A 23,079-nucleotide genomic window follows, 5' to 3' on the forward strand; every position below is an offset into this window, starting at 1 on the left:
TATCAGGAAAGACTTAATGAACTCAATCTGTATAGTCTGGAGGTTAGAAGGAAAAGGGGGGACATGATCGAAACATTTAAATATGTCAAAGGGTTAAATAAGGTTCAGGAGGGAAGTGTTTTTAATAGGAAAGTGAACACAAGAACAAGGGGACACAATCTGAAGTTAGTTGGGGGAAAGATCAAAAGCAACATGAGAAAATATTATTTTACTGAAAGAGTAGTAGATCCTTGGAACAAACTTCCAGCAGACGTGGTAGATAAATCCACAGTAATTGAATTTAAACATGCCTGGGATAAACATATATCCATCCTAAGATAAAATACAGAAAATAGTATAAGGGCAGACTAGATGGACCATGAGGTCTTTTTCTGCCATCAGTCTTCTATGTTTCTATGTTCAATGGAAAAAATGTGAAACTGGTGTGTGTGCTTGAACAAAGCTTTAAAAACATGATTTCTGCCTCAAAAAACACTCGTTCTCAGATGGATGCTTGTTGCCAGGAATCTGGTGAGTATAAGTCATATGCTTAAATGATAAACAGGCTTTATTGGGATGCTAATTAGGCCGAGGTTGGCGTTATTCACGGACCTTGTTGACATTTAACTCTCAAAAAGAAAATCATCCTTCTTCTCCGAGTCTTTTAGAACCTGCTTTCATTTTGTGTGCTTATATTAATAAAGAGTTTGATTTACAGTATTCATCAAATAAAGGATTTTTGAGTCGGAGGTTTCGCTCCGAGGGCTGTGCGAGGAACAGCCACCGGCCCTTCCAGCAGCCAAATCAAAGGAGGAGGTGGTGTAAGAGTCAGGGTCAGCATTAAAACAACCTGGGACCTCCGAGGGGGAAGAGGGAATGGAGCTGAGGGGAAAAGAGAGGGGGGGAGAGGGAGGGGGAGAGAGAGAGAAAAAGAGAGAGATATGGAGCCTGGGCTATCTGTCAGTCCTCAGATGGAGAGTCAACAGCCCCCAGGTCTGGAGATAGCTGATGAAGAGGAGGATCAGGAATTTGTGCCTGATGTCTACAAATCGTGCAAAATGCAGCCGCATGAGCTATCATGGGCCTACCAAGATATGCCCATGTCTTTTCAGCACTCTGAAGACTGCATCGGCTGCCAATTGGTTTCCGGACCCAATTCAAAATGTTGGTTATGACCTATAAAGCCCTACATGGCATAGGACCACATTACCTGCGGGTCTGCCTTCTGCCGCATGAATCCCAGCGCCCGGTTAGGTCCCACAGAGTTGGCCTTCTCCAGGTCCGTTAACTAAACAATGTCGTTTGGTGCATCCTAGGGGAAGATACTATAGAGGGATACATGAGCAACATGAGAAAATATTATTTTACTGAAAGAGTAGTAGATCCTTGGAACAAACTTCCAGCAGATGTGGTAGATAAATCCACAGTAACTGAATTTAAACATGCCTGGGATAAACATATATCCATCCTAAGATAAAATACAGAAAATAGTATAAGGGCAGACTAGATGGACCATGAGGTCTTTTTCTGCCGTCAGACTTCTATGTTTCTATGTTTCTAAGAGCCTTCTCTGTGGGGGGCCCGGTCCTCTGGAATCAAATCTCCCCAGAGATTCGCACTGCCCCCACCCTCCTTGCCTTTAATAAGAACTTAAAAATGCACCTATGTCGGCAGGCTTGGGGTCATTAGACCCCAGCCTCTGCCCAGTAAATGTATTGAATGTGATAGTATGGATGTGACTAGTTTTAAGACAATTTTAAAGTAATTATTTTATTCTATTAATTGGATTAGAAATGTTTTATATTGTATCTTTTTGTCTGTTGTGAGCCGCCCCGAGTCCACAGAGAATCCAATCAATCAATCAATCAATCAATCAATTAATAAATGTATGGATGTGCAAAAGGCAGAGGAGAGGAGAGCAATGGAAATCTATGGGCTGGTCCTTGGGAAGAAAGAGCCTCTGCTGATATTGAAGTCCCATCCTAGCTCTAGGGATAAAAGGCAGAGGGTGGAGATGAATAGATGTGGTAGACAACTAACTATTCATCTTCCAGCTGCACGGACTTATTAACCTGCATTGAGAGAAAAACTTTTTGCTGGGGCTGCTGGCATTCCTAGTAAAGGAATCTTTGAGTTTACTTTAAAAGGTTTGTCGCGTTTGGGGAACTGGGTCAGAACAGGTGTACTGAACAGGTCACTTCAACCTGGAAAGACTACTTACAGAAACATCATGTGTATTTTTTTAAAAAATCAGCAGATGATACATTCAAATCAAGGTGGTTCCATGCTATAACAAAATGCTCAAAATAAATAAATAAAGGGAACACTTAAACAACATAATATAACTCCAAGTAAATCAAACTTCTGTGAAATCAAACTGTCCACTTAGGAAGCAAAACTGATTGACAATCAATTATTGTCAGGACATTCAACTTTGTACAGAACGAAGTACTCAATGAGAATATTTCATTCATTCAGATCTAGGATGTGTTCTTTGAGTCTTCCCTGTATTTATTTTTTTGAGCAGTGTAGTTCCTTCGTAGAAAATATGTAACTGAACATTACAAATTGTTGGTGTTCCCCTTTCATTCACTGTATTCTATTATCCCTCCTCAGAAAGTTATTATCATCCTTTGCCACCGATGTTCAGAAGAACCATTGAAAAAGCTTTTTTAAAAGATGAATATAAAAATGAAGTGGCTTTTAGAAAGAGTTATTTTGGGAGAGTATTATTTACCCTGTAAGCTCTCTTTTATTTTCAAGGCCCTGGATATTGCGCAAATGTGTTTAATTTATTTTTTCTTGTTTTAGATAAAGGTTGCAAACATGGTTGCTGTTCTGTCAAGCTCTCTGGTAGACTCCTCCCAAAAATGCCCAGATACAATTTCAGACACACACACACGTTTGAAAATTCAAAACAATGTTCTTTATACCGAAAAATGTAAATAAACGAAGCACTCTTTTTGTATAGCAAAGAGCACTTGTCTCCAAACAAATTGGTAATTTGTACAAGTCCCTTATCAGTTCTCTGATACTTAGCTTGCAGCTGTGAGGCAATTCACAGTCCTTCTTTCACAAAGTGAAACACACTTTGCTCTGGTTTAGTTTCAAAGTGGGGGAAAATCAGCACACAAAAATCAAAGTCAGCAAAGCAGGCACGAAACACAAGGATCAGAGAATCCTCCACAATGGCCAAACCCACAGGCTGCTATTTATAGCAGCCTCACTAATTACCACAGCCCCACCCAACCACAGGTGGCCTCATTTTCTTTGATAATAATCTCTCAGTTGTTGTTGCCTATGCATCGCTCTCCGCATGCGTGGCTGTATCATTAACTCTTGTTCTGAATCCAAGGAGGAGCTAGATAATTGATCTCTTTCTGAGCTGTCTGCCACGCTCTCCTCCTCCCTGTCACTCATGTCTTCTTGGTCAGAAGAGCCTTCATCAGCAGATTCCACCAGGGGCAAAACAGGCCTGCAGCATGTGGATGTCTCCCCCACATCCACAGTCCTTGGGGCAGGAGCTGGGCCAGAGCTAACCAAAACAGTTGCAGGGGTGGGTCCCTGCCAATTCGGACCGGTTCTATAGAACCGGTAGCAGAAATTTCCCTCCTGCTGGCTGAACTGGCAGTGATCTAGGCTGGCCGTGCACCTGAACTGACTCAGTGGCGCTATCGGTGGCGCCATCTTGTTTTTTTGCTTCTGCGCATCAGTATTGGGTTCCTACCAGTATAGGCCACACTGTAGCTCCGGTAGGGAAAATGAAAACTCCGGTACCTTTGCCTGCATGCCCGAATAAGTTTTTGCTTCTGCGCATGCTCAGGAAGCAAAATCTCACAAGGAAACGCATGCGAGAGCGAGATTTCGGCTATTATTTTGCTTCTGGGCATGCGCAGACACAAAAAGAAATCGCTGAAATCTCGTGGTTCCGGGTCTTCGGAGAGGGGCGGCATACAAGTCTAATAAATAATAATAAATAATAATCTCTTTGGGAGATCTTGATTCCTGTGCATGCACGAAAGCGAAACCTTGCTCGGTCATGCACGCACATGCCAGGGTTATGGAGCTCCGTGGGAGAGCCCAGGTTTGCCTGGTGCGCCAGTTGCGGCCCTACCTGGACCGGGAGTCACTGCTCACAGTCACTCATGCCCTCATCACCTCAAGGTTCGACTACTGTAATGCTCTCTACATGGGGCTACCTTTGAAAAATGTTCGGAAACTTCAGATCGTGCAGAATGCAGCGGCGAGAGCAATCATGGGCTTCCCTAGGTATGCCCATGTTACACCAACACTCCGCAGTCTGCATTGGTTGCCGATCAGTTTCCGGTCACAATTCAAAGTGTTGGTTATAACCTATAAAGCCCTACATGGCATTGGACCAGAATATCTCCGTGACCGCCTTCTGCTGCACGAATCCCAGTGACCAGTTAGGTCCCACAGAGTTGGCCTTCTCCGGGTCCCGTTGACAAAACAATGTCGTCTAACGGGACCCATGGGAAGAGCCTTCTCTGTGGCGGCCCCGACCCTCTGGAATCAACTCCCCCTGGAGATTAGGACTGCCCCCACCCTCCTTGCCTTTCACAAACTCCTTAAAACCCACCTCTGTCACCAGGCATGGGGAAATTGATTCCCCTGGGCCGTTTCCACTTTATGTATGGTTTATATGAGATATATGGTTGTTTTTTATATTAAGGGTTTTAAATTGTTTTAATCATTGGATTTGTACTGTTTTGTTGTTGTGAGCCGCTCCGAGTCTCCGGAGAGGGGTAGCATACAAATCTAATAAATAATAATAATAAAAATAAGAATAATAATAAGAAGAAGAAGAAGAGGAAGAAGAAGAAGAATAGAAGAATAGAATAGAATAGAATAGAATAGAATAGAATTTTATTGGCCAAGGAATTTGTCTTGGTGCATATGCTCTCAGCGCACATAAAATAAAATATACATTTGTCAAGAATCATGTGGTACGACACGTAATGATTGTCATAGGGGTCAAATAAGCAATGAAGAAGCAATATTAATAAAAATCTTAGGTTATAAGCAACAAGTTACAGTCATACAGTCAACATGGGAAGAAATGGGTGATAGGAATGATGAGAAAAACTAGTAGAAATAGAAGTGCAGATTTAGTAGAAAGTCTGACAGTGTTGAGTGAATTATTTGTTTAGTAGAGTGATGGCGTTCGGGGGAAAATAATAATGGCGTTCAGTGAAATCCCCCCGCTGCGCATGCGCAGAAGCTGGTTTTTAAGCAATGCACAGGGGTACATAGCTGCAGGGCGCGCTCACATGGCGCATCAGGGAGCCCAATGGCAGCGAGGTAAGTCAGAACCCACCGCTGATTGTTGGTGACACCGGACGTTAAATGTTCAGCGTCGATTTTGTGATCCCTTTGAGTCAAGTAGCATAATGGCCAGTGCATAATGTGTCCCTTTCGACCTATAAAGGCATGTTCTATTGACACATTTCTTCTCTGGTTGTTTCCCCTCAGTGTTCTTGATAACTATCCTGGTGGTGGAAGGCATCGCGGTGGCTCAAAAAACGCAAGGTACGGTGTCAAGTATTCTACGAGTGAAAAGTGTGCAATCATATTTTCTACATCGAACACTGGGTAACAACAACAACACAAGCCGTTATTGAAAGATGTTTTGTTTGATAAATTCAGAAAGGCATAATAGAACAGTGAGTTCTGGAGACTTCATCTACAAAAAGATATTGACAAAATTGAACGGGTCCAAAGACAGGCTACAAGAATGGTGGAAGGTCTTAAGCATAAAAAGTATCAGGAAAGACTTAATGAACTCAATCTGTATAGTCTGGAGGACAGAAGGAAAAGGGGGGACATGATCGAAACATTTAAATATGTTAAAGGGTTAAATACAGTTAACCCTTAAATAAGGTTAAATCCTGGTGGTGGAAGGCATTGAATAATATTACACTTAAGGTTTAATGGCATGTAGAGAAAGGAGGTGTGAAAGAATTTAACATTTAAATATGTTAAAGGGTTAAATAAGGTCCAGGAGGGAAGTGTTTTTAATAGGAAAGTGAACACAAGAACAAGGGGACACAATCTGAAGTTAGTTGGGGGAAAGATCAAAAGCAACGTGAGAAAATATTATTTCACTGAAAGAGTAGTAGATCCTTGGAACAAACTTCCAGCAGACGTGGTTGGTAAATCCACAGTAACTGAATTTAAACATGCCTGGGATAAACATATATCCATCCTAAGATAAAATACAGAAAATAGTATAAGGGCAGACTAGATGGACCATGAGGTCTTTTTCTGCTGTCAGTCTTCTATGTTTCTATGTTTTTATGTTTCTAAGCGTATAAAATCTGCTGGATGAAAACAGAGTAATTCAATGGGTTCTCCAAATCACAGTTAATGCAAAAATAAAAATAAAAATGAAATAAGCACATTTGCTGTGATTTTTCTCTTGCTTTAACCCACACATAATGGAAAATAGGCAGAAATAAGAGAGAAATGTATGGCCTCAATATCCATCTTTGGTTCCCTTATCTACCCGGTAGCTAATTCTTTGAATTACAGCTTAAGAGTAAGATCTCTTAATTCAACAGATTTTCATTGAATGCAGACATGAGAGGCTAATTAACTTTTCACAAAGCAAGAATGGCACGTTAATGGATCTCTGAAAAAAGAAGTGTCCTGGTTGGGGGTGGGTGGGGGGGTAGAAACCCATGTTGAGTAATTAATTTTTAGAAGGCTTTCATGTAAGTCGAATTGACATTTTAATGTATCATAACGTGTTTCTACACAAGGGTATCAATATCCATTGTGGTTTAAACATCTGTCCCTTAAAGCAGATAGATTGATAGATGGATGAATAGATAGATAGATAGATAGATAGATAGATAGATAGATAGATAGATAGATAGATAGATAGATGATAGATAGATAGAAAGAAAGATAGATGATAGGTAGATAGATGGAAGAAAGAAAGAAAGAAAGAAAGAAAGAAAGAAAGAAAGAAAGAAAGAAAGAAAACAATGTATTGCACAGGCACTTCGTTTCACCAAAAAACCCAGTAGATATACTAGCAGTAATAAAGTATTATGCATATTAATTGTAGCAATAATTATAATTACCGGTATATTAACTTATTTGTAATTATATTAGTTATACCAGCATCCTTATCATCATAAATAATGTTCACCTTTTACATACACATCACAATAATCTTTCTTCTTCTAACTTCTACCTCATATATCTAACCAATGATATCACCTATCCCATGTTGAATAAAACTCTGGATCTCCTTTATCCTTTATTTTTAATGTCAATCTATCCATCTCTGCACCGTCCAATATTTTCCCGAATTATGTTTTCATCTGTTGTGGTGTTTACAATTTTGGCATTTCTTAGTGCTCTCCTTTTAGAATAGAATAGGGTAGAGTAGAGTAGAGTAGAATAGAATAGAATAGAAAAGAATATTATAGAATAGAATGTAGAATAGAATAGAATGGAATGGAATGGAATAGAATAGAATAGAATTCTGTATTATCCAAGTGTGATTAGACACACAAGGAATTTGTCTTTGGTGCAGATGCTCTCAGTGTACATAAAAGAAAAGATACATTCGTCAAGAACCATGAGGTACAACACTTGATGATTGTCATGGGGTTCAAATAAGCAATCAGGAAACCATCAATATTAATACAAATCTTATGGATACAAGCATCAAGTTACAGTCATGCAGTCATAAGTGGGAGGAGATGAGTAATAGGAACAATGAGAAAAACGAATAGTAATAGTAATGCAGCCTTAGTGAATAGTTTTGACAGCGGTGAGTACCATTCATGTACCGTTTCAATGTACTATCAGATCCTTTCATGTCTACTATCAGTTCTGTCCCCATTTAATTTCCCGAGGTCAAAATCAGCGAGATGCTGCCATCTGCTTGTCGGTCTATGGAGAGATTGTTTATTCCCAACTCAAGGGAAGGAAAAAATGATTTTACTAGTCTGGAACGTGCATCAACAGCCATCCCACGCAGCTCATTATGTTGAAGCAGGCTGACGTTTGTGGTAATTTGAAAGAACAACGATGAATTGTAGGTGTTTTTTTCTCTTTTTTTCCAAAAGTTGGGCGGGATCTTGGAAGTAGCCGCATGGCGTCCCCTCAATGTAGTGACTGGGTTCGAACAAGCAACGGAGGCCACTTTGCTTCATTCAACTTTCCTAACTTCTACCCACCCAACCAGGAATGTGTCTATATTTTAGAAGGTATGGAGTTGTCTTCGCTTTGTTTGTTTGTTTTAATGTCCCATGACTGAAAGTGTGAATAAATTACATGTAGACCATGTGGAACAGGAGTGTCAAATTGGCTTCCTGCAGGCTGGATGGGTCACAAACAAGCCACACCCACCCCAACTCTACGAAGGGAAGAAAAATCGCTAAACAATCATGTGACGGCAATGTGATGCCATGAGTTTGACACCCGTGATATGGAGTATTTATTTGTTTGTTTGCTTGCTTGCTTGCTTTGTCAAGTATGTATTGGTAGCATACAAAAATATATGCTGGCTGTGTTAAAAAGTGCTATTGCTACCATGTTGTAAGTCGCCCTGAGTCTAAGGAGAAGGGTGGCATAAAAAAATATTGAATAAATAAATAAAATATAACAATGTTTATATACATGATACTAGTAAGAGAGAAACATTGGGACAGGGGACGGAAGGCACGCTGGTGCACTTATGCATGCCCCTTAGTGACCTCTTAGGAATCGGAAGAGGTCAACAGTGGATACTCTAAGGGTAAAGTTTTGGGGATTAGGTGATGATATTACAGAATCAGATGGTGAGTTCCATGCATTAACTACTAGGTTACTATCTATCTAACTATCTATCTATCTATCTATCTATCTATCTATCTATCTATCTATCTATCTACCTATCTACCTATCTATTTATCTATCTATCCATCCATCCATCCCTCTCTCTCTCTCTCTCTCTCTCTCTCTATCTACCTACCTATCTACCTACCTACTTACCTATCTACCTATCTATTTATCCATCCATCCATCCATCCCTCTCTGTCTGTCTGTCTATCTATCTATCTATCTATCTATCTATCTATCTATCTATCTATCTATCTTCTATCTATCTATCTTCTATCTATCTATCTATCTATCTATCTATCTATCTATCTATCTATCTTCTATCTATCTGAGCCAGGGTAGCGCAGTGGTTAGAGTGCAGCACAGCAGGCTACTTCATGTAACCACTAGCTGCAGTTCATCAGTTCATCTAACCACTGGCTGCAGTTCAAATCTCACCACCGGCTCAAGGTTGACTCAGCCATCCATCCTTCCAAGGAATGAGGACCCAGATTGTTGGGCCAAGAGGCTGATTCTGTAAAGCACTATGAAGTGGTATATAAGTCTAAATGCTATTGCTATCTATCTATCTCAAGAGCTCTGGCGCAGTGGTTAGAATGTAGTATTGCAGGCTGACTCTGCCCACAGCCAGGCGTTCGATCCTGACCAGTTCAAAGTTGACGCAACCTTCCATCCTTCTGAGATCAGTAAAATGAGAAGCCAGATTGTTGGTGGGGGGAGCAATATACCAACTCGGTAAACCGCTTAGAGCAGGCTGTAAAAGTACCGTGGAGCCGTATTTAAGTGCTATCAGTAAATCTTTCAGCAAGTGGGTTTCCTTCATTGCAAGTTACATTGATCCGTACTCATTTTTTTGCCTTGCTCCAGCTGCCCCAAGGCAAAGAATAGAGTTGACATTCGACGAACCGTTCTTCGTCGAGCCTTCCTTCGAATGTCGATTCGATCACCTGGAGGTTCGGGACGGACCTTTTGGGTTCTCTCCGCTCATCGATCGCTATTGTGGTCTGAAAAGCCCGGGTCCAATTAGGTCAACAGGAAGATTCATGTGGATCAAGTTTACTTCGGATGAAGAATTGGAAGGACACGGATTTAAAGCCAAGTATTCATTTATACCAGGTAGAAATCACCCATTTTTCTTACGTGGCATTGTAACGATTCTGCTAAAATACTATTGGCTTTCTTGTTCCACTTGGCAAAACACAATTTATCCTATTTGTTCTACTCAGGGTTGTTTTACGTTCTTTTTACTGAGAGATGCAGGTAGAATCTGGAGCCATATTTTTCCTATGAAATCTTGTATTGCTCTTGATGTCAGAGAGGCATTTCAATGTCTCATATTGTAAGCAGGAACCTCAAGTCGGAACCTCAATAATCAGATTTATTCTTGAAAAAAACATTAATTTTTAAGAGGGAAAAATAGGCACAATCCCCTCAACCCATACAAGTAGGATTAAAGTCTTAGGAAGGACATGTCATTTTTGAGTTCTTCTAAGGATCTACAGGTAGTCCTCAAGTTACGACCACAAAAACCTTAATGGGCATTTACTGCTTTAAAAAAGGTTAATAACTATACATGAAAATTGATATTGAGGAGTTATAGAGAAATTTGAATTATTACATCCTAATTAATCCAAGATGAATAAAATTTGAAACAGCTTAAAAGGTGTATTAGCTGATAACGTATTAGTACAATATAAGAAAGTTGAGCAGCTATTTTTTTGCCCAGATGTCAAAAGTAAAGGAGGTAGAACTGTATTCTTAAAACTGAACTATTGTGAAGTAGTTTGATGTTGTTGGTATTTTACTTTGTATTGTGATTGGAGAAAAAAAAAATTGTCGAAGTTACGACCACAAACTGAGCCCAAAGTGAAAAATTCGTTAATAATAATAATAATAATAATAATAATAATAATAATAATAATAATATATTGGATTTGTATGCCGCCCCTCTCCATAGACTCAGGGCGGCTAACAACAATGATAAAAACAGCATGTGACAATCCAATAATAAAACAACTAAAAACCCTTATTATAAAACCAAGCATACACACAGACATACCATGCATAACTTGTAATGGCCTAGGGCAGGGGTCTCCAACCGCCGGTCCGCGGACCGGGACCGGGCCGTTGGGGGTTTTCAGCCGGTCCGCGGCACCAGGGCCCCCTCGGCCTTTCCGCGCTGCCCACCGCCCGCCCGATTTGCCCCCTCTGCTCCTCTGCCACCTCCTGCCTTTCACCGCAGCTCCTCCCGCACCCGGAACGCACGCCCTGCCCGCCTCACATTTGCCGAGAGGACTTTCGCCCCGGGCTCTCAGTAAGGGGGCTGCATGAGAGGCGGGGCCGGCGGAAGGTGATATTCAATGTCGGGGGCGCATGGGCGGTTTTGCGCGCGCTCCCTATCTCCCTGCTAGCCCACTCGGAATACTGTATTCAAAATAAGAAAAGCCTTCGCCGGCGAAGGCTTTTCTTATTTTGAATACGTATTCCGAGTGGGCTAGCAGGGAGATAGGGAGCGCGCGCAAAACCGCCCGTGCGCCCCCGACATTGAATATCACCTTCCGCCGGCCCCGCCTCTCATGCAAACCCCCTTGCTGAGAGCCCGGGGCGAAAGTCCTCTCGGCAAATGTGAGGCGGGCAGGGCGTGCGCGCGTCACCGCTGAGAAGAACGGAGAGAGAACGAGAGTGAGTGAAAGCAACAGACAGCAAGATAGAGAGAAAGTGAGAAAGAGAGAGTGAGAGAAAGGGGGGGGGAGAGAAAGAGATAGCAAGAGAGAGAGAACAAGAGAGAGAAAGAGCGTGAGAAACAAAACAAGAGAGAAAGAGTGAGAGAGAGAGAAAGCAAAAGAGACAGAAAGAAAACAAGAGAGAGAAAGTGAGAAGAAGAGAGAGAAAGAGGGGGAGAGAGAGAGAAAGAGAGAGGGGGGAGAGAGAGAAAGAGAGGGAGAAAGAGAGGGAAAGGGGGGAGAGATAGCAAGAGAGGGAGAGAGAAAGAGAGAGGGAAAGGGGGAGAGAGGGGGGAGAGAAAGAGGAGATAAAGGAAGAGGAGAGAGAGAAAGGAAGAGAAAGAAAGAAAGAGGGATAGAAAGAGAGAGAGAGTGAGAGATGCTCAGTGAGCCTTTCTTTGAAGTTGCCTTTCTTTCTTTCTTTCTCTTTCTTTCTTTCTTGCTCTTTTTCTTTCTCTCTTTTACCTTTCCTTCCTCTATTTCTTTTCTTTCTCCTTCCTACCTTCTTCCCTCCCTCCCTCCAGTCCTTCCTCTCTTACTCTCCCCTTTCATAAGTTTCCTTGCTTCCTTCCTCTGTTCCTGTCCCTTCCCTCTTTCCTTCTTTCTTCCTTCCTTCCTTTCCTCCCTTCCTTTCCTCCCTCCATTTCTTGCTTTCCTTTTCCTTCCTCCCTTCTTTCCTCCCTCATTCCCTTCTTTCACTCCTTCCTCTCTTACTCTCCCCTTTCACACCTTTCTTTGCTTCTTTGCACCCTTCTTCTGTTCCTGTACCTTCCCTTTTTCCTTCCTTCCTTCCCACCCTCCGTCCATTCATTCACCCATTCCTCTCTTGATCGCCCCTTTTACGGCGCCGCTGACAGCTAGCTCCCCCCCCCCCACCGGGCCATGGAAAACTGGTCTAGCTGAAAGCCGGTCCCTGGTGCAAAAAAGGTTGGGGACCTCTGGCCTAGGGGGAAGGAATATCTCAACTCCCCCATGCCTGGTGGTATAAATGAGTCTTGAGTAGTTTACGAAAGACAGGTAGGGTGGGGGCAATTCTAATCTCCGGGGGGAGTTGGTTCCAGAGGGCCGGGGATGCCACAGAGAAGGCTCTTCCCCTGGGGCCCGCCAAACGACATTGTTTAGTCGATGGGACCTGGAGAAGGCCAACTCTGTGGGACCTTATCGGTCGCTGGGATTCGTGCGGTAGCAGGCGGTTGAGTTTTGCCTCATTTGATGACTTTTCTTGCCGCTGTTGCCATTGTTAAGTTGTTGTTAGTGGATCTGGCGTCCCCCATTGACTTTGCTCATCAGAAGGTCGCAAAAACAGATCGCATGACCCCGGGACACTGCAACCGTCATAAATGTGAATCAGTTGACCAAGCCGCTGAATTTTAGATCATGTGACCAGGAGGATGCGGCAAGGGTTGTAATTGTGAAAAATAGTCAAAAGTCACCTTTTTCAAGGCCACTGTCACTAAATTTATTTATTTATTTATTTGATTTATTTGCCACCCCTCTCCGAAGACTCAAGAACTAAATGAACCGTTGTAAGTCAAAGACATCTTGTGTGTCATTGGGAATAAATCACATGTCCCTTCTCTGCCCAAAATCCTGGTGTTCTGTATTTTTTCGGTCTCTAGATTATCTTGCTTTCTAATTAATTAATTAATTAATTAATTTGTTTGTTTGTTTGTTGATTGATTGATTGACTGATTGATTGATTGATTGATTGATTGGATTTACGGCTCACAATGTATCAAAAACAATATACCATATACTGTAATCTAAAAATCCAATTAACATAGCTAAAAAACTTTTAAAAACATTAATAAGATTTAAAATCATTCATTACCATTCACACAGAAAAACATACAACATTCGTCGCCCACGGGGCTAGGATCTAATGGCCCTAAGCCTGGCGGCACAGATAGGTCTTTAAGCTTTTACAGAAGGCGGTGCAAATCTCCTGGGGCAGCTGATTCCAGAAGGCCAGGGCCACCACAGAGAAGGCTCTTCCCTTAGGTTCCGCCAAATGACATTGTCTAGTTGACGGGACCTGGAGAAGGCCGAATCTGTGGGACCTCACCGGTCGCTGGAACTCATGCGGCAGAAGGCAGTTCCAGAAGTAATTAAATTTTAGATGGAATAACATTATTTTCCTTCCCTTCCTCCTTCTCTTCCCTAGATCCTGATTTCACCCACCGAGAAGGGATTTTAAAGCCCATCCCAGGTATGGAATTACAGCACCAATCTCTTTTTGCTTTTTACATTCTAAATCAGGGGTGTCAAACTCAAACCCAACGAGCTGGATCTAGCCCACGGGGTGTTTAGATCCTGCCCATGAGATCTAGGCGATCTAGAGTGCCACATTGATATGAACCCACTGATGATGCAATTTTTGGTGATCCCCCCCCCCCCCCGGCATCTCCTGAGAAGAATAAAGAAGGATGAAGAATAAAGGTTGCCATTAAGACAAGGGCAGGCAGGAGGTCTTCTTCCAATACAGAGACACCGGGGAAAAATCGACGAAAATTGTGTCATCACTGGGTTCATACTGGTGTGATGCTTTGGACCACATCGGTAGGAACCCACTACTGATGGGGCCATTCTAGAAATGGCGAAGGACTGGCCCGCAATGTCTTGGCCCAAGCTGGCTGGGCGCTGATCTACAATCTGGGGGTGTGCTGTAGGAAGCCAAAAACGGAGTTCGGAAGGGCTGTGGGTGCTCCTTTTCACTGGCAGAGTCCTGGAGGAAGCCGTGAAAACTGATTTTTCCAGTCCCTCCCCAGCCGCCATAGACGCCCCAACTGGAGTGACATCAAGCTGGCCACGCCTACCCTGGCCACGCTAACCCTAGCCACGCCTACCCTCTCTCAACCCACCCAACGTCAAACACAACCCTGATATGGCCCTCAATGGAATTGAGTTTGACACCCCTCTGCTCTAAACCACCTTTATCTCCGGTTTGACCACATGTTGTGTCTTTCCCATTCTAGATTGCCAATTTGAGCTCTCCGGAGCCGATGGCATAGTACGCTCCAGCCAGGTAGAACATGGCGACAAAGTCAAGCCGGGGGAAGCCGTTGACTGCATATGGACAATTAAAGCGACTCCAAATTCCAAGGTGGGTCCGCGGAAGAGTTGGGAGTCTAACGGTATCTAATTACTTCGCGGTATCCGTAATAATAATAATTGAAAAATTGCTTGGGCATCCCAGTGTGCTTTTGCTTATGCGCAGGAAGCAAAATTTTGCAAGGGGATATGCAAGGGGAGATTTCGGCTATATTTTGCTTTCGTGCATGCGCGGAAGTTAAAAAAAAAAGTAGCCGAAATCTCTTGCATACACACGTCCCCTTGCAAGATTTTGCTTGCTGTGCATGCGCAGAAGCACACGGGCGTGCACACAAGATAACTGAAGCTGAGCACACAGAGCACTGGTAGTGGCAGTAATAGGAATCCACCCTTGACCAGCAGGCCTGTTTTTCGCCCTTCAGAGGCTTCCTTAGAGGCTGGAGCGAGCAAAAATGCCCTCTCCTGCCCTGCCCCGGAGGCCTGCCGGAAGCCAAAGACTGCCTCCCAGAGCCTCCGCATGAGCCTAAAATCAGCTGGTCATCACGCACATGCGTGCTGGAGCTAAGGTAGGGCATTAGCTCATGTACCAGCAGATTTATTTATTTTATTTATTTTATTTATTGGATTGGTATGCCGCCCCTCTCTGCAGACTCGGGGCGGCTAAAAACAATGATAAAAAACAACATGTAACAATCCAATTTAATAAAACAACTAAAAACCCTTATTATAAAAACCAAACATACACACAAACATACCATACATAACTTGTAATGGCCTAGGGGAAGGAATATCCTAACTCCCCCATGCCTGGCGACAAAGGTGGGTCTTGAGTAATTTGCACATGCCACAGCTTCACCATCACTGCCCTATACTCAGCCAAAAATTTTATTGCCACACTGTGGGTGTGGCTTGTTTTGTGGATGTGGATTAATGGTCATGTGACTGAGTAGCAGTGACTTGCCGGGCATGTGACCATGTGGGAGTGGCTTGAACGATCGTCATCGTTCAAGTGAACTGTTAAGTCCTCGATTTACAGCCTTACCAGTGTCGGTCGCTGACGTGACAATTTGCTTCGCGTTTCCCGCGCTCCCCTTCCTGGGTCGCCTCCTCGCTTCAGGCTGGGTAGCTAGTCGAACGGGTGCTGCCAGAAGCATAAATGCTGTGAGCACCACTTCCACCCACGCCTTCTGCTTGCACCTCAAGTGGGAGGTGGCCACGTGAGGCTGGAGGGGAGCCGGGCAGGAGAGAGGGAAGCTCTTCCGAGGCCAGGAAGGAGGAAAGAGGAAAAAAGCAAGGAGCACAGACGCAGCAGCAGCAGCAGGGGAAAAAAGGAGAGCCAATCTGAGACCGGTAATCCAGGAAGTGACTGCTGCCGATCAGCTGGAGCCGCGCACACAGCTTCATTTCCGCCGGTGGAACTGCGTTCCACCCCGTCCTGCTTGCTGCCCACTGTAGTCTGCTAAGTATGCAATAGAATTAAATCTGAAAAAAAAACCCAATATACATACTTAATAAATACTTTATTGCTACAAAATGCCAAATTAAGATTGGAGCCTTTGGTGACTACAATCTTTTTGTTGGTGGAGAGACTTGTAAAAGATCACAATGTTTGCAAAGCCCAGTAAAGTGAATCACATTCAAACAGGTTATGCCTGTATATATATGTATATGTAGAAATTGCTGACCTATCTTCCACCTGATAAAATGGATTTAATCATGGAATGCATCCATCAAGGCAAAATTATATTAATTAGACATCATCACAGTTTGCAGGTGGAGAAAAATGGCCTTTAAGTCTGAATAAAATTTTGCCTCCTTATAGTCAAAACGTACAAAAATGCCAGCCTGATTTTGTCTTCTTCTCACAACATTATTTTTCGGTTTATGAGCATTCCCTTTAATTTTGGGAACTTCGACAAGGAGTTCTATTTAATGAATAGAGAGTTACATAACGTCTCTTTGCTATTTCAATTATAGCACCTTAGCAATGCAGACTTAATTTCCAGAGGAAAGGAAATAAATTGCTTTGCAGTTTAATCAAGCTTGTAGGGGAAGGGAGGAAAGATATAAGGATTTGCTTCGATTCTTCCAGAAAAGCTCCTTTTTCTGTTGCAATCAAATTGATTTTCCTTGTCCCTCTCTGCCCTAGAAAAAGTATAAAATCTATTTGAGAGGGGAATTGTTTTGGAACATGTGATTATTTTAGCTTTATGCATGAGAGAATGCAGTGATTAGAAACGGCACACACCCACATACACACATACACACAAACACACACACGCACAAATTGTGCATCTATTCCTTGTATTATTATTTATTATTATTATTATTATTTATTAGATTTGTATGCCGCCCCATTCCGTGGACTCGGGGCGGCTCACAACACAATAAAACAATTCATAACAAATCTAATAATATACAATTTTAAATTTAAAATAGTTAAAAAACCCAATTTTGAAGCAGACATACCTACAAACATACCATACATAAATTATATAGGCCCGGGGGAGATGTTTCAATTCCCCCATGCCTGACAACAAAGGTGGGTTTTGAGAAGTTTACGAAAGGCAAGGAGGGTGGGGGCAGTTCTAATCTCTGGGGGGAGCTGGTTCCAGAGAGTCGGAGCCGCCACAGAGAAGGCTCTTCCCCTGGGGCCCGCCAACCGACATTGTTTAGTTGACGGGACCCGGAGAAGGCCGACTCTGTGGGGCCTAATCGGTCGCTGGGATTCGTGCAGCAGAAGGCGGTCCCGGAGATATCTGAATGAAATTTCAGAGTGCAGAGAAGAGCAACAGAGAAGATTAGGGGACTGAAGCCCAAAACATATGAAAAACTGTTGCGGGAATTGGGTAGGTCTAGTCCTGTGATGGTTAACCTCTTTGGCACTCAGTGCCAAAACTGGAGTGTAAACATATGTCCGTGCGCATTGGAGCACCATTGGAGCACCATTGGAGCACCAGAACCCAAAACAGAGCAGCTGGTCAGTGAGCATGTGCATGGCGACAAGACAGTGCCCCCTTCTTATGTTCCGTTGAGCATATGTGCTTCGGCCAGCTGGTCTTCACACAAAGACCAGCTGGCTGTTATGGGTGCGCATGATGGAACCCAGAAGTGCACATGCCCAGAGAGAGAGCTCTGTGGGCCATCTCTGGCACGCGTGCCATAGGTTCGCCACCACAGATCTAGTTTAATGAAAAGAAGGACAAGGGATGACATGATAGGAGTGTTCTCATTTCTAAGGGGTTGCCACAAAGGTCAGCCCTATTCTCCTATTCCTCGGACGAGTGCCAAAAGGTTGCGCGCACACCCATAATGCAATGCCCTCCCCCATGCATTTATTTATTCATTCATTCATTCATTCATTCATTCAACTTTGATGCCGCCCTTCTCCTTAGACTCAGGGCGGCTTACAACATGTTAGCAATAGCACTTTTTAACAGAGCCAGCCTATTGCCCCCACAATACAGGTCCTCATTTTACCCACCTCGGAAGGATAGAAGGCTGAGTCAACCTTGAGCTGGTGATGAAATTTGAACTGCTGACCTGCAGATCTAGCAGTCAGCTTTAGTGGCCTACAGTACTGCACTCTACCTGCTGCGCCACCCCGGCTCATACAATTTGCATACAATCCCCTCCATGTCCCCCCCCCCCTTTCCCAGGCACAGACCTCAATGAAGCCTCCAGAATTCCAGTAGGCCCATTGGACCGTTAATCGCCCACCCCAGTCTTGAGGAAAGCCTCCAGATGGTGAAAATTGGGCCCAACGGGCCTACCAGAAGTTTAGAAACAAACTTCTAGTAGGCCCGTTGGGGCATTTTTTGCCCTCCCCAGGCTCTAGGAGGCTTCCCTGAAGCCTGGGGAGGGTGAAAATGGCCTCTCCCCGCCCTCCAGAAGGCTGAAAATCAGCTGGCCACCTGACATTAGAGGAATGCCTCAGGTGCCCTCAGATATGGCTCTGCATGCCACCTGTGGCACCCGTGCCATAGGTTTGCCATCACAGGTATAGTGTTTCCTGCCTGAGTAGAGGTTTGGACTAGAAGACCTCCAAAGCCTCTTCCAGTTCTTTTATTCTGTTATATTTATATATTTATTTATTTATTTATTTATTTATTTATTTATTTATTTTATTTATTTATTTATTTTATTTATTTATTGGATTTATATGCCGCCCCTCTCCGAAGATTGATTTGATTTTGTTTTTAACTCTGCCCTTCTCCTTAGACTTAGGGAGGTTTACAACATGTTAGCAATAGCACTTTTGAACAGAGCCAGCCTATTGCCCCCACAATCCAGGTCCTCATTTTACCCACCTCGGAAGGATGGAAGGCTGAGTCAACCTTGAGCCAGTGATGAGATTTGAACTGCTGATCTAGCAGTCAGCTTTAGTGGCCTGCAGTACTGCACTCTACCCACTGCGCCACCTCGGCTCATCCGATTATTACTCTATTACTCTTGTTGATTACCCCCTCTCCTCAATAAAAAGCAATGTTTTTTCCATTGGGCTTTGTGCCATCGAATGATTCCTTCGTTTTTTCTTTGAGAAACTATTTTCTTGTCATGTTCGACAGATCTACTTGAGATTCCTGGACTATCAAATGGAGCACTCCAACGAATGCAAGAGGAACTTTGTGGCCGTGTACGATGGAAGCAGCTCCATTGAGAACCTGAAAGCCAAGTTTTGCAGCACCGTGGCTAATGATGTGATGCTTCAGACAGGAACCGGGGTGATACGCATGTGGGCGGACGAAGGGAGTCGATTAAGCCGCTTCCGGATGCTCTTCACCTCATTTATGGACCGTAAGTATCTCCTGAAGTCTTCAGTTGGAATAAAGCAAAGTGATTGCATAAAACTTCTTGGAAACTTTTGTTTTTTCTCCTTCCTGACATACTTTGAGATAAACCCGCTTAGAAGAACCTTCTCTATCTTCTCTTTGGAGTCATTGTAGCCCTTAATTAAAGCTCTGTACATTAGACTAAGAACAGTAGCAGGGAACAAGAACTATAATTAAATCCGAAACAATATCTGCATCTTTTCTGATAACTGGGTGACATAATCACCGTGTGGCTCTACTCACAATCCATAGGCGGTGACTCATAATTAAAAATACAGATCGTGCCAAGCAGAAACTTGGAGAAAAAATGGTTATAGTGAGCAATTTCTCACCAAGTTGATTTATTATATCATAATAGCATTCTTATAGCATTCTTCGACATAGTGACAAAATGAGTGGACCAGGGGAATTTATTTATTAATTGGATTTGTATGCCGCCCCTCTCCGAGGACTCGGGGTGCTGTTGATGTAGTTTACTTGGACTTCAGTAAGGCTTTTGACAAAGTTGACCATAACCTACTACTAAATAAAAACCTAGACCTAAAATCTAATGAAACTTTGAAGATATGTACAGTATGTACCGATAATACATTTTAAGGAACGGCTGAAATTTGTGTAATCATTTTTTTTTCTCCCTTGCTTCTCTCAGCTCCCTGTTTAGGTGATACTTATTTCTGCCATAGTAACATGTGTATCAACAATTCTTTGGTTTGCAATGGCATTCAGAACTGTGCGTACCCATGGGATGAAAATCACTGCAAAGGTGAGTAGTTACTAATACCTTTGAATCAGTAATGAGGGAGCCTTCCGTTTTTCCTCTCAGTAGCCTAAAGGGTCCAGATTCAAAAGAATGCAAACTAAATTTATTTTCTTGGAACCTATGAGATTTGCCTGCCTAAATTTTACAAAGCAAAACTCAAATTAAACAAATTATTCACTAGCAAATTAAACAAATTATCCATTCTTCTTTTTTCTGCTTAGGACACTTGATGATCTATCTATCTATCTATCTATCTATCTATCTATCTATCTATCTATCTATCTATTTATCTTTCTAATCTATCTATCTATCTATCTATCTATCTATCTAATCTATCTATCTATCTATCTATCTAATCTATCTATCTATGTATCTATCTAATCTATCTATCTATCTATCTAATCTATCTATCTATCTATCTATCTATCAATCATCTATCTATCTATCTATCTATCTATCTATCTATCTATCTATCTATCTATCTATCTATCTGAACAAGTACAGTGGTACCTCTACTTAAGAACTTAATTCGTTCAATGACCAGGTTCTTAAGTAGAAGCAAATTTTCCCATAGGAATCAATGTAAAAGCAAATAATGCGTGCGAACCTATTAGGAAAGAAATAAAAGCTCGGAATTTGGGTGGAAGGAGGAGGAAGAGGAGGACAGTCGCTGCCGAAGGAAGAAGGTGAGGTGAGGGGAATAAATAAAAAGCAAAGCTTTAAGGCTTAAAAAAAAGAGGGACTCTGCAGCGGCGAGGAGGAGCACGCGCTTCCCATGCACCCAGCGCGAGGCTGCCTCCCATACACTGCGCCAGAGAGAGAAACCCAGAGGGAATGGCAGGAAACTGTTCAGGCATTTGTGCCGCTCTCAAATTTCTTGGGAAATTTTTCCGGGCACGGGTTCTTAAGTAGAAAATGGTTCTTAATTAAGAAGAGGCAAAAAAAATCTTGGACACCCGGTTTTTATCTAGAAAAGTTCTTAAGTAGAGGCATTCTTAAGTAGAGGTACCACTGTATAGGATTGTATAAGCATAACATAAGTAGCAAGTAATGATAAACGAGGACAATAGGACAGTAGGACAGGGACGGTAGGCACAATGGTGCGCTTGTGCACACCCTTTACACGCCTCTCAGAAAAGGGGCGGCATCAACTGTAGACAATCTAAGGTTAAAGATTTTGGGGTTTGGGGAAGAAACCACAGAGTCATATAGTGTATTCCAGGCATCGACCACTCTATTGCTGAAGTCGTATTTTCTGCAGTCGAGTTTGGAGCGGTTTACGTTAAGTTTGAATCTATTACGTGTTCGTGTTTTGTTGCGGTTGAAGGTGAAGTAGTCACTAACAGGAAGGATATTTTGGTATATCACTTAAACAGCTGCAGGGAGTCATTAGCGATGAAGGCAAGAAAGGTCGTAAAATGGGGCCCAACTCTCTCTCTCTTAGCCCAGTCATTTTGGGCTCCATTGCGGTTGTAAGTCTAGGATTACAACCTGTAGTTTGAGTTTGAATCCGGTCGCTGGTGGTTTTAAACGTCTTGACTAATCTGTTCCGTTTGTCGGTCGGTTTCTTTCAGAAAAGAAGAAAACGGGGTTATTCGAACAGATCACCAAAACTCATGGGACGGTCATTGGAATTACTTCAGGCATCGTCTTGGTCCTTCTCATCATTTCCATCCTGGTGCAGATCAAGCAACCTCGCAAAAAAGTGATGACCTGCAAGACCACTTTCAACAAAACCGGCTTCCAGGAGGTTTTCGACCCTCCCCACTACGAACTCTTCTCCTTACGGGACAAAGAGATCTCCGCCGATTTGGCTGACCTCTCTGAGGAACTGGAAAACTACCAAAAAATGAGGCGCTCTTCCACCACCTCGCGGTGCATCCACGACCATCACTGCGGCTCGCAAGCCGCCACGGCGAAGCAAAGCAGGACCAACCTTAGTTCCATGGAACTCCCTTTCCACAACGATTTCGCGCCTCCGCAGCCAATGAAAACCTTCAACAGCACCTTCAAGAAAAGTAGCTACACGTTCAAACAGGCCCACGAGTGCCCCGAGCAAGTGATCGAAGACCGGGTGATGGAAGAGATCCCCTGCGAAATCTACGTCCGGGGTCGCGAAGACACGGCTCAGGGGACCTTATCGATGGATTTTTAATCTCCTCGGAAAGCGGGAACCCGAGGCGTGTGAATAGATGTACATATATAGACAAAACAAAACTTGCCTGTGTACAAAGGTGTACCATACGGGGAATTTGATGGAGACGTAAAAAAAAAAATTCATACTTTTTTAAAAGCTTCTTTTTTTTTCTTTTTTCAAGCCCGAAAGGATTCTGCAAATTTTTTTTTTTCCTCCTTCCCTTTGGAATTGCCCATCTGATGAAAAGAAACAACCAAAGGTTTTGCATGGGGCTCCGGTTAGTTGACATTAAAACACCACCAACTCAGTGTCAAAAGTCTTCTGTGATGGCCAATTGTCTGTATTGCTTCTCTGTTCCTTTCCCCTTTCTTCAAAAGTACCGGTTTGCAGCCAGAATTTTTTTAAATTGCTTTTCTTGAAAAGTGGGTGCCATACCAAGGAGCTTAATATTGAAACAGGGAGCTAACTCTTTGGCAAATACGATTAAGAGCGCTTGTTGTAAGCGCCACCTGCTCAGACTCAACCGTCAATCGTGTCGGTTCATTTGAGACATAGGTATCCCTTGACTTATAACCAGAACTTTCATGGCTAAGCAAAGCAGTTGTTGAATGAATTGGTTTGAATTTGTTAAGTGAATCCTTGCCCATGTTAAGTGGGCAAATCCAAATTTTCCTCCTGATCTTGCTTGTTAGCTGAGCTGGGAAGATCATAAATCAGTGATGGCGAACCTTTTTTCCC

General features: G+C 42.9%; 1 protein-coding gene across 1 annotated transcript; it reads left to right on the forward strand.

The window, feature by feature from the left end:
- Nucleotides 1-9,866: 9,866 nt before the first annotated feature.
- On the forward strand, nucleotides 9,867-22,359 carry NETO2 (neuropilin and tolloid like 2). Its single transcript, XM_070761633.1, has 6 exons — nucleotides 9,867-9,954; nucleotides 13,726-13,770; nucleotides 14,537-14,664; nucleotides 19,181-19,409; nucleotides 20,094-20,207; nucleotides 21,779-22,359. The coding sequence occupies exons 1-6, from the start codon at nucleotides 9,882-9,884 to the stop codon at nucleotides 22,357-22,359; spliced, it is 1,170 nt and encodes a 389-aa protein (XP_070617734.1). The 5' UTR covers nucleotides 9,867-9,881.
- The last annotated feature ends 720 nt before the right edge of the window (nucleotides 22,360-23,079 follow it).

This window comes from Erythrolamprus reginae, chromosome 9 (genome assembly GCF_031021105.1).
Source record: "Erythrolamprus reginae isolate rEryReg1 chromosome 9, rEryReg1.hap1, whole genome shotgun sequence".
NCBI lineage: Eukaryota > Metazoa > Chordata > Lepidosauria > Squamata > Dipsadidae > Erythrolamprus > Erythrolamprus reginae.

Excerpts from the sequence above, each read along its gene's own strand:
- NETO2 (XM_070761633.1), top strand. The coding sequence starts at position 9,882 with ATGTGGATCAAGTTTACTTCGGATGAAGAATTGGAAGGACACGGATTT. Across the intron at positions 13,771-14,536 it reads GATTTTAAAGCCCATCCCAG|ATTGCCAATTTGAGCTCTCC; the intron begins GTATGGAATTAC and ends TTCCCATTCTAG. Across the intron at positions 19,410-20,093 it reads CTTCACCTCATTTATGGACC|CTCCCTGTTTAGGTGATACT; the intron begins GTAAGTATCTCC and ends TGCTTCTCTCAG.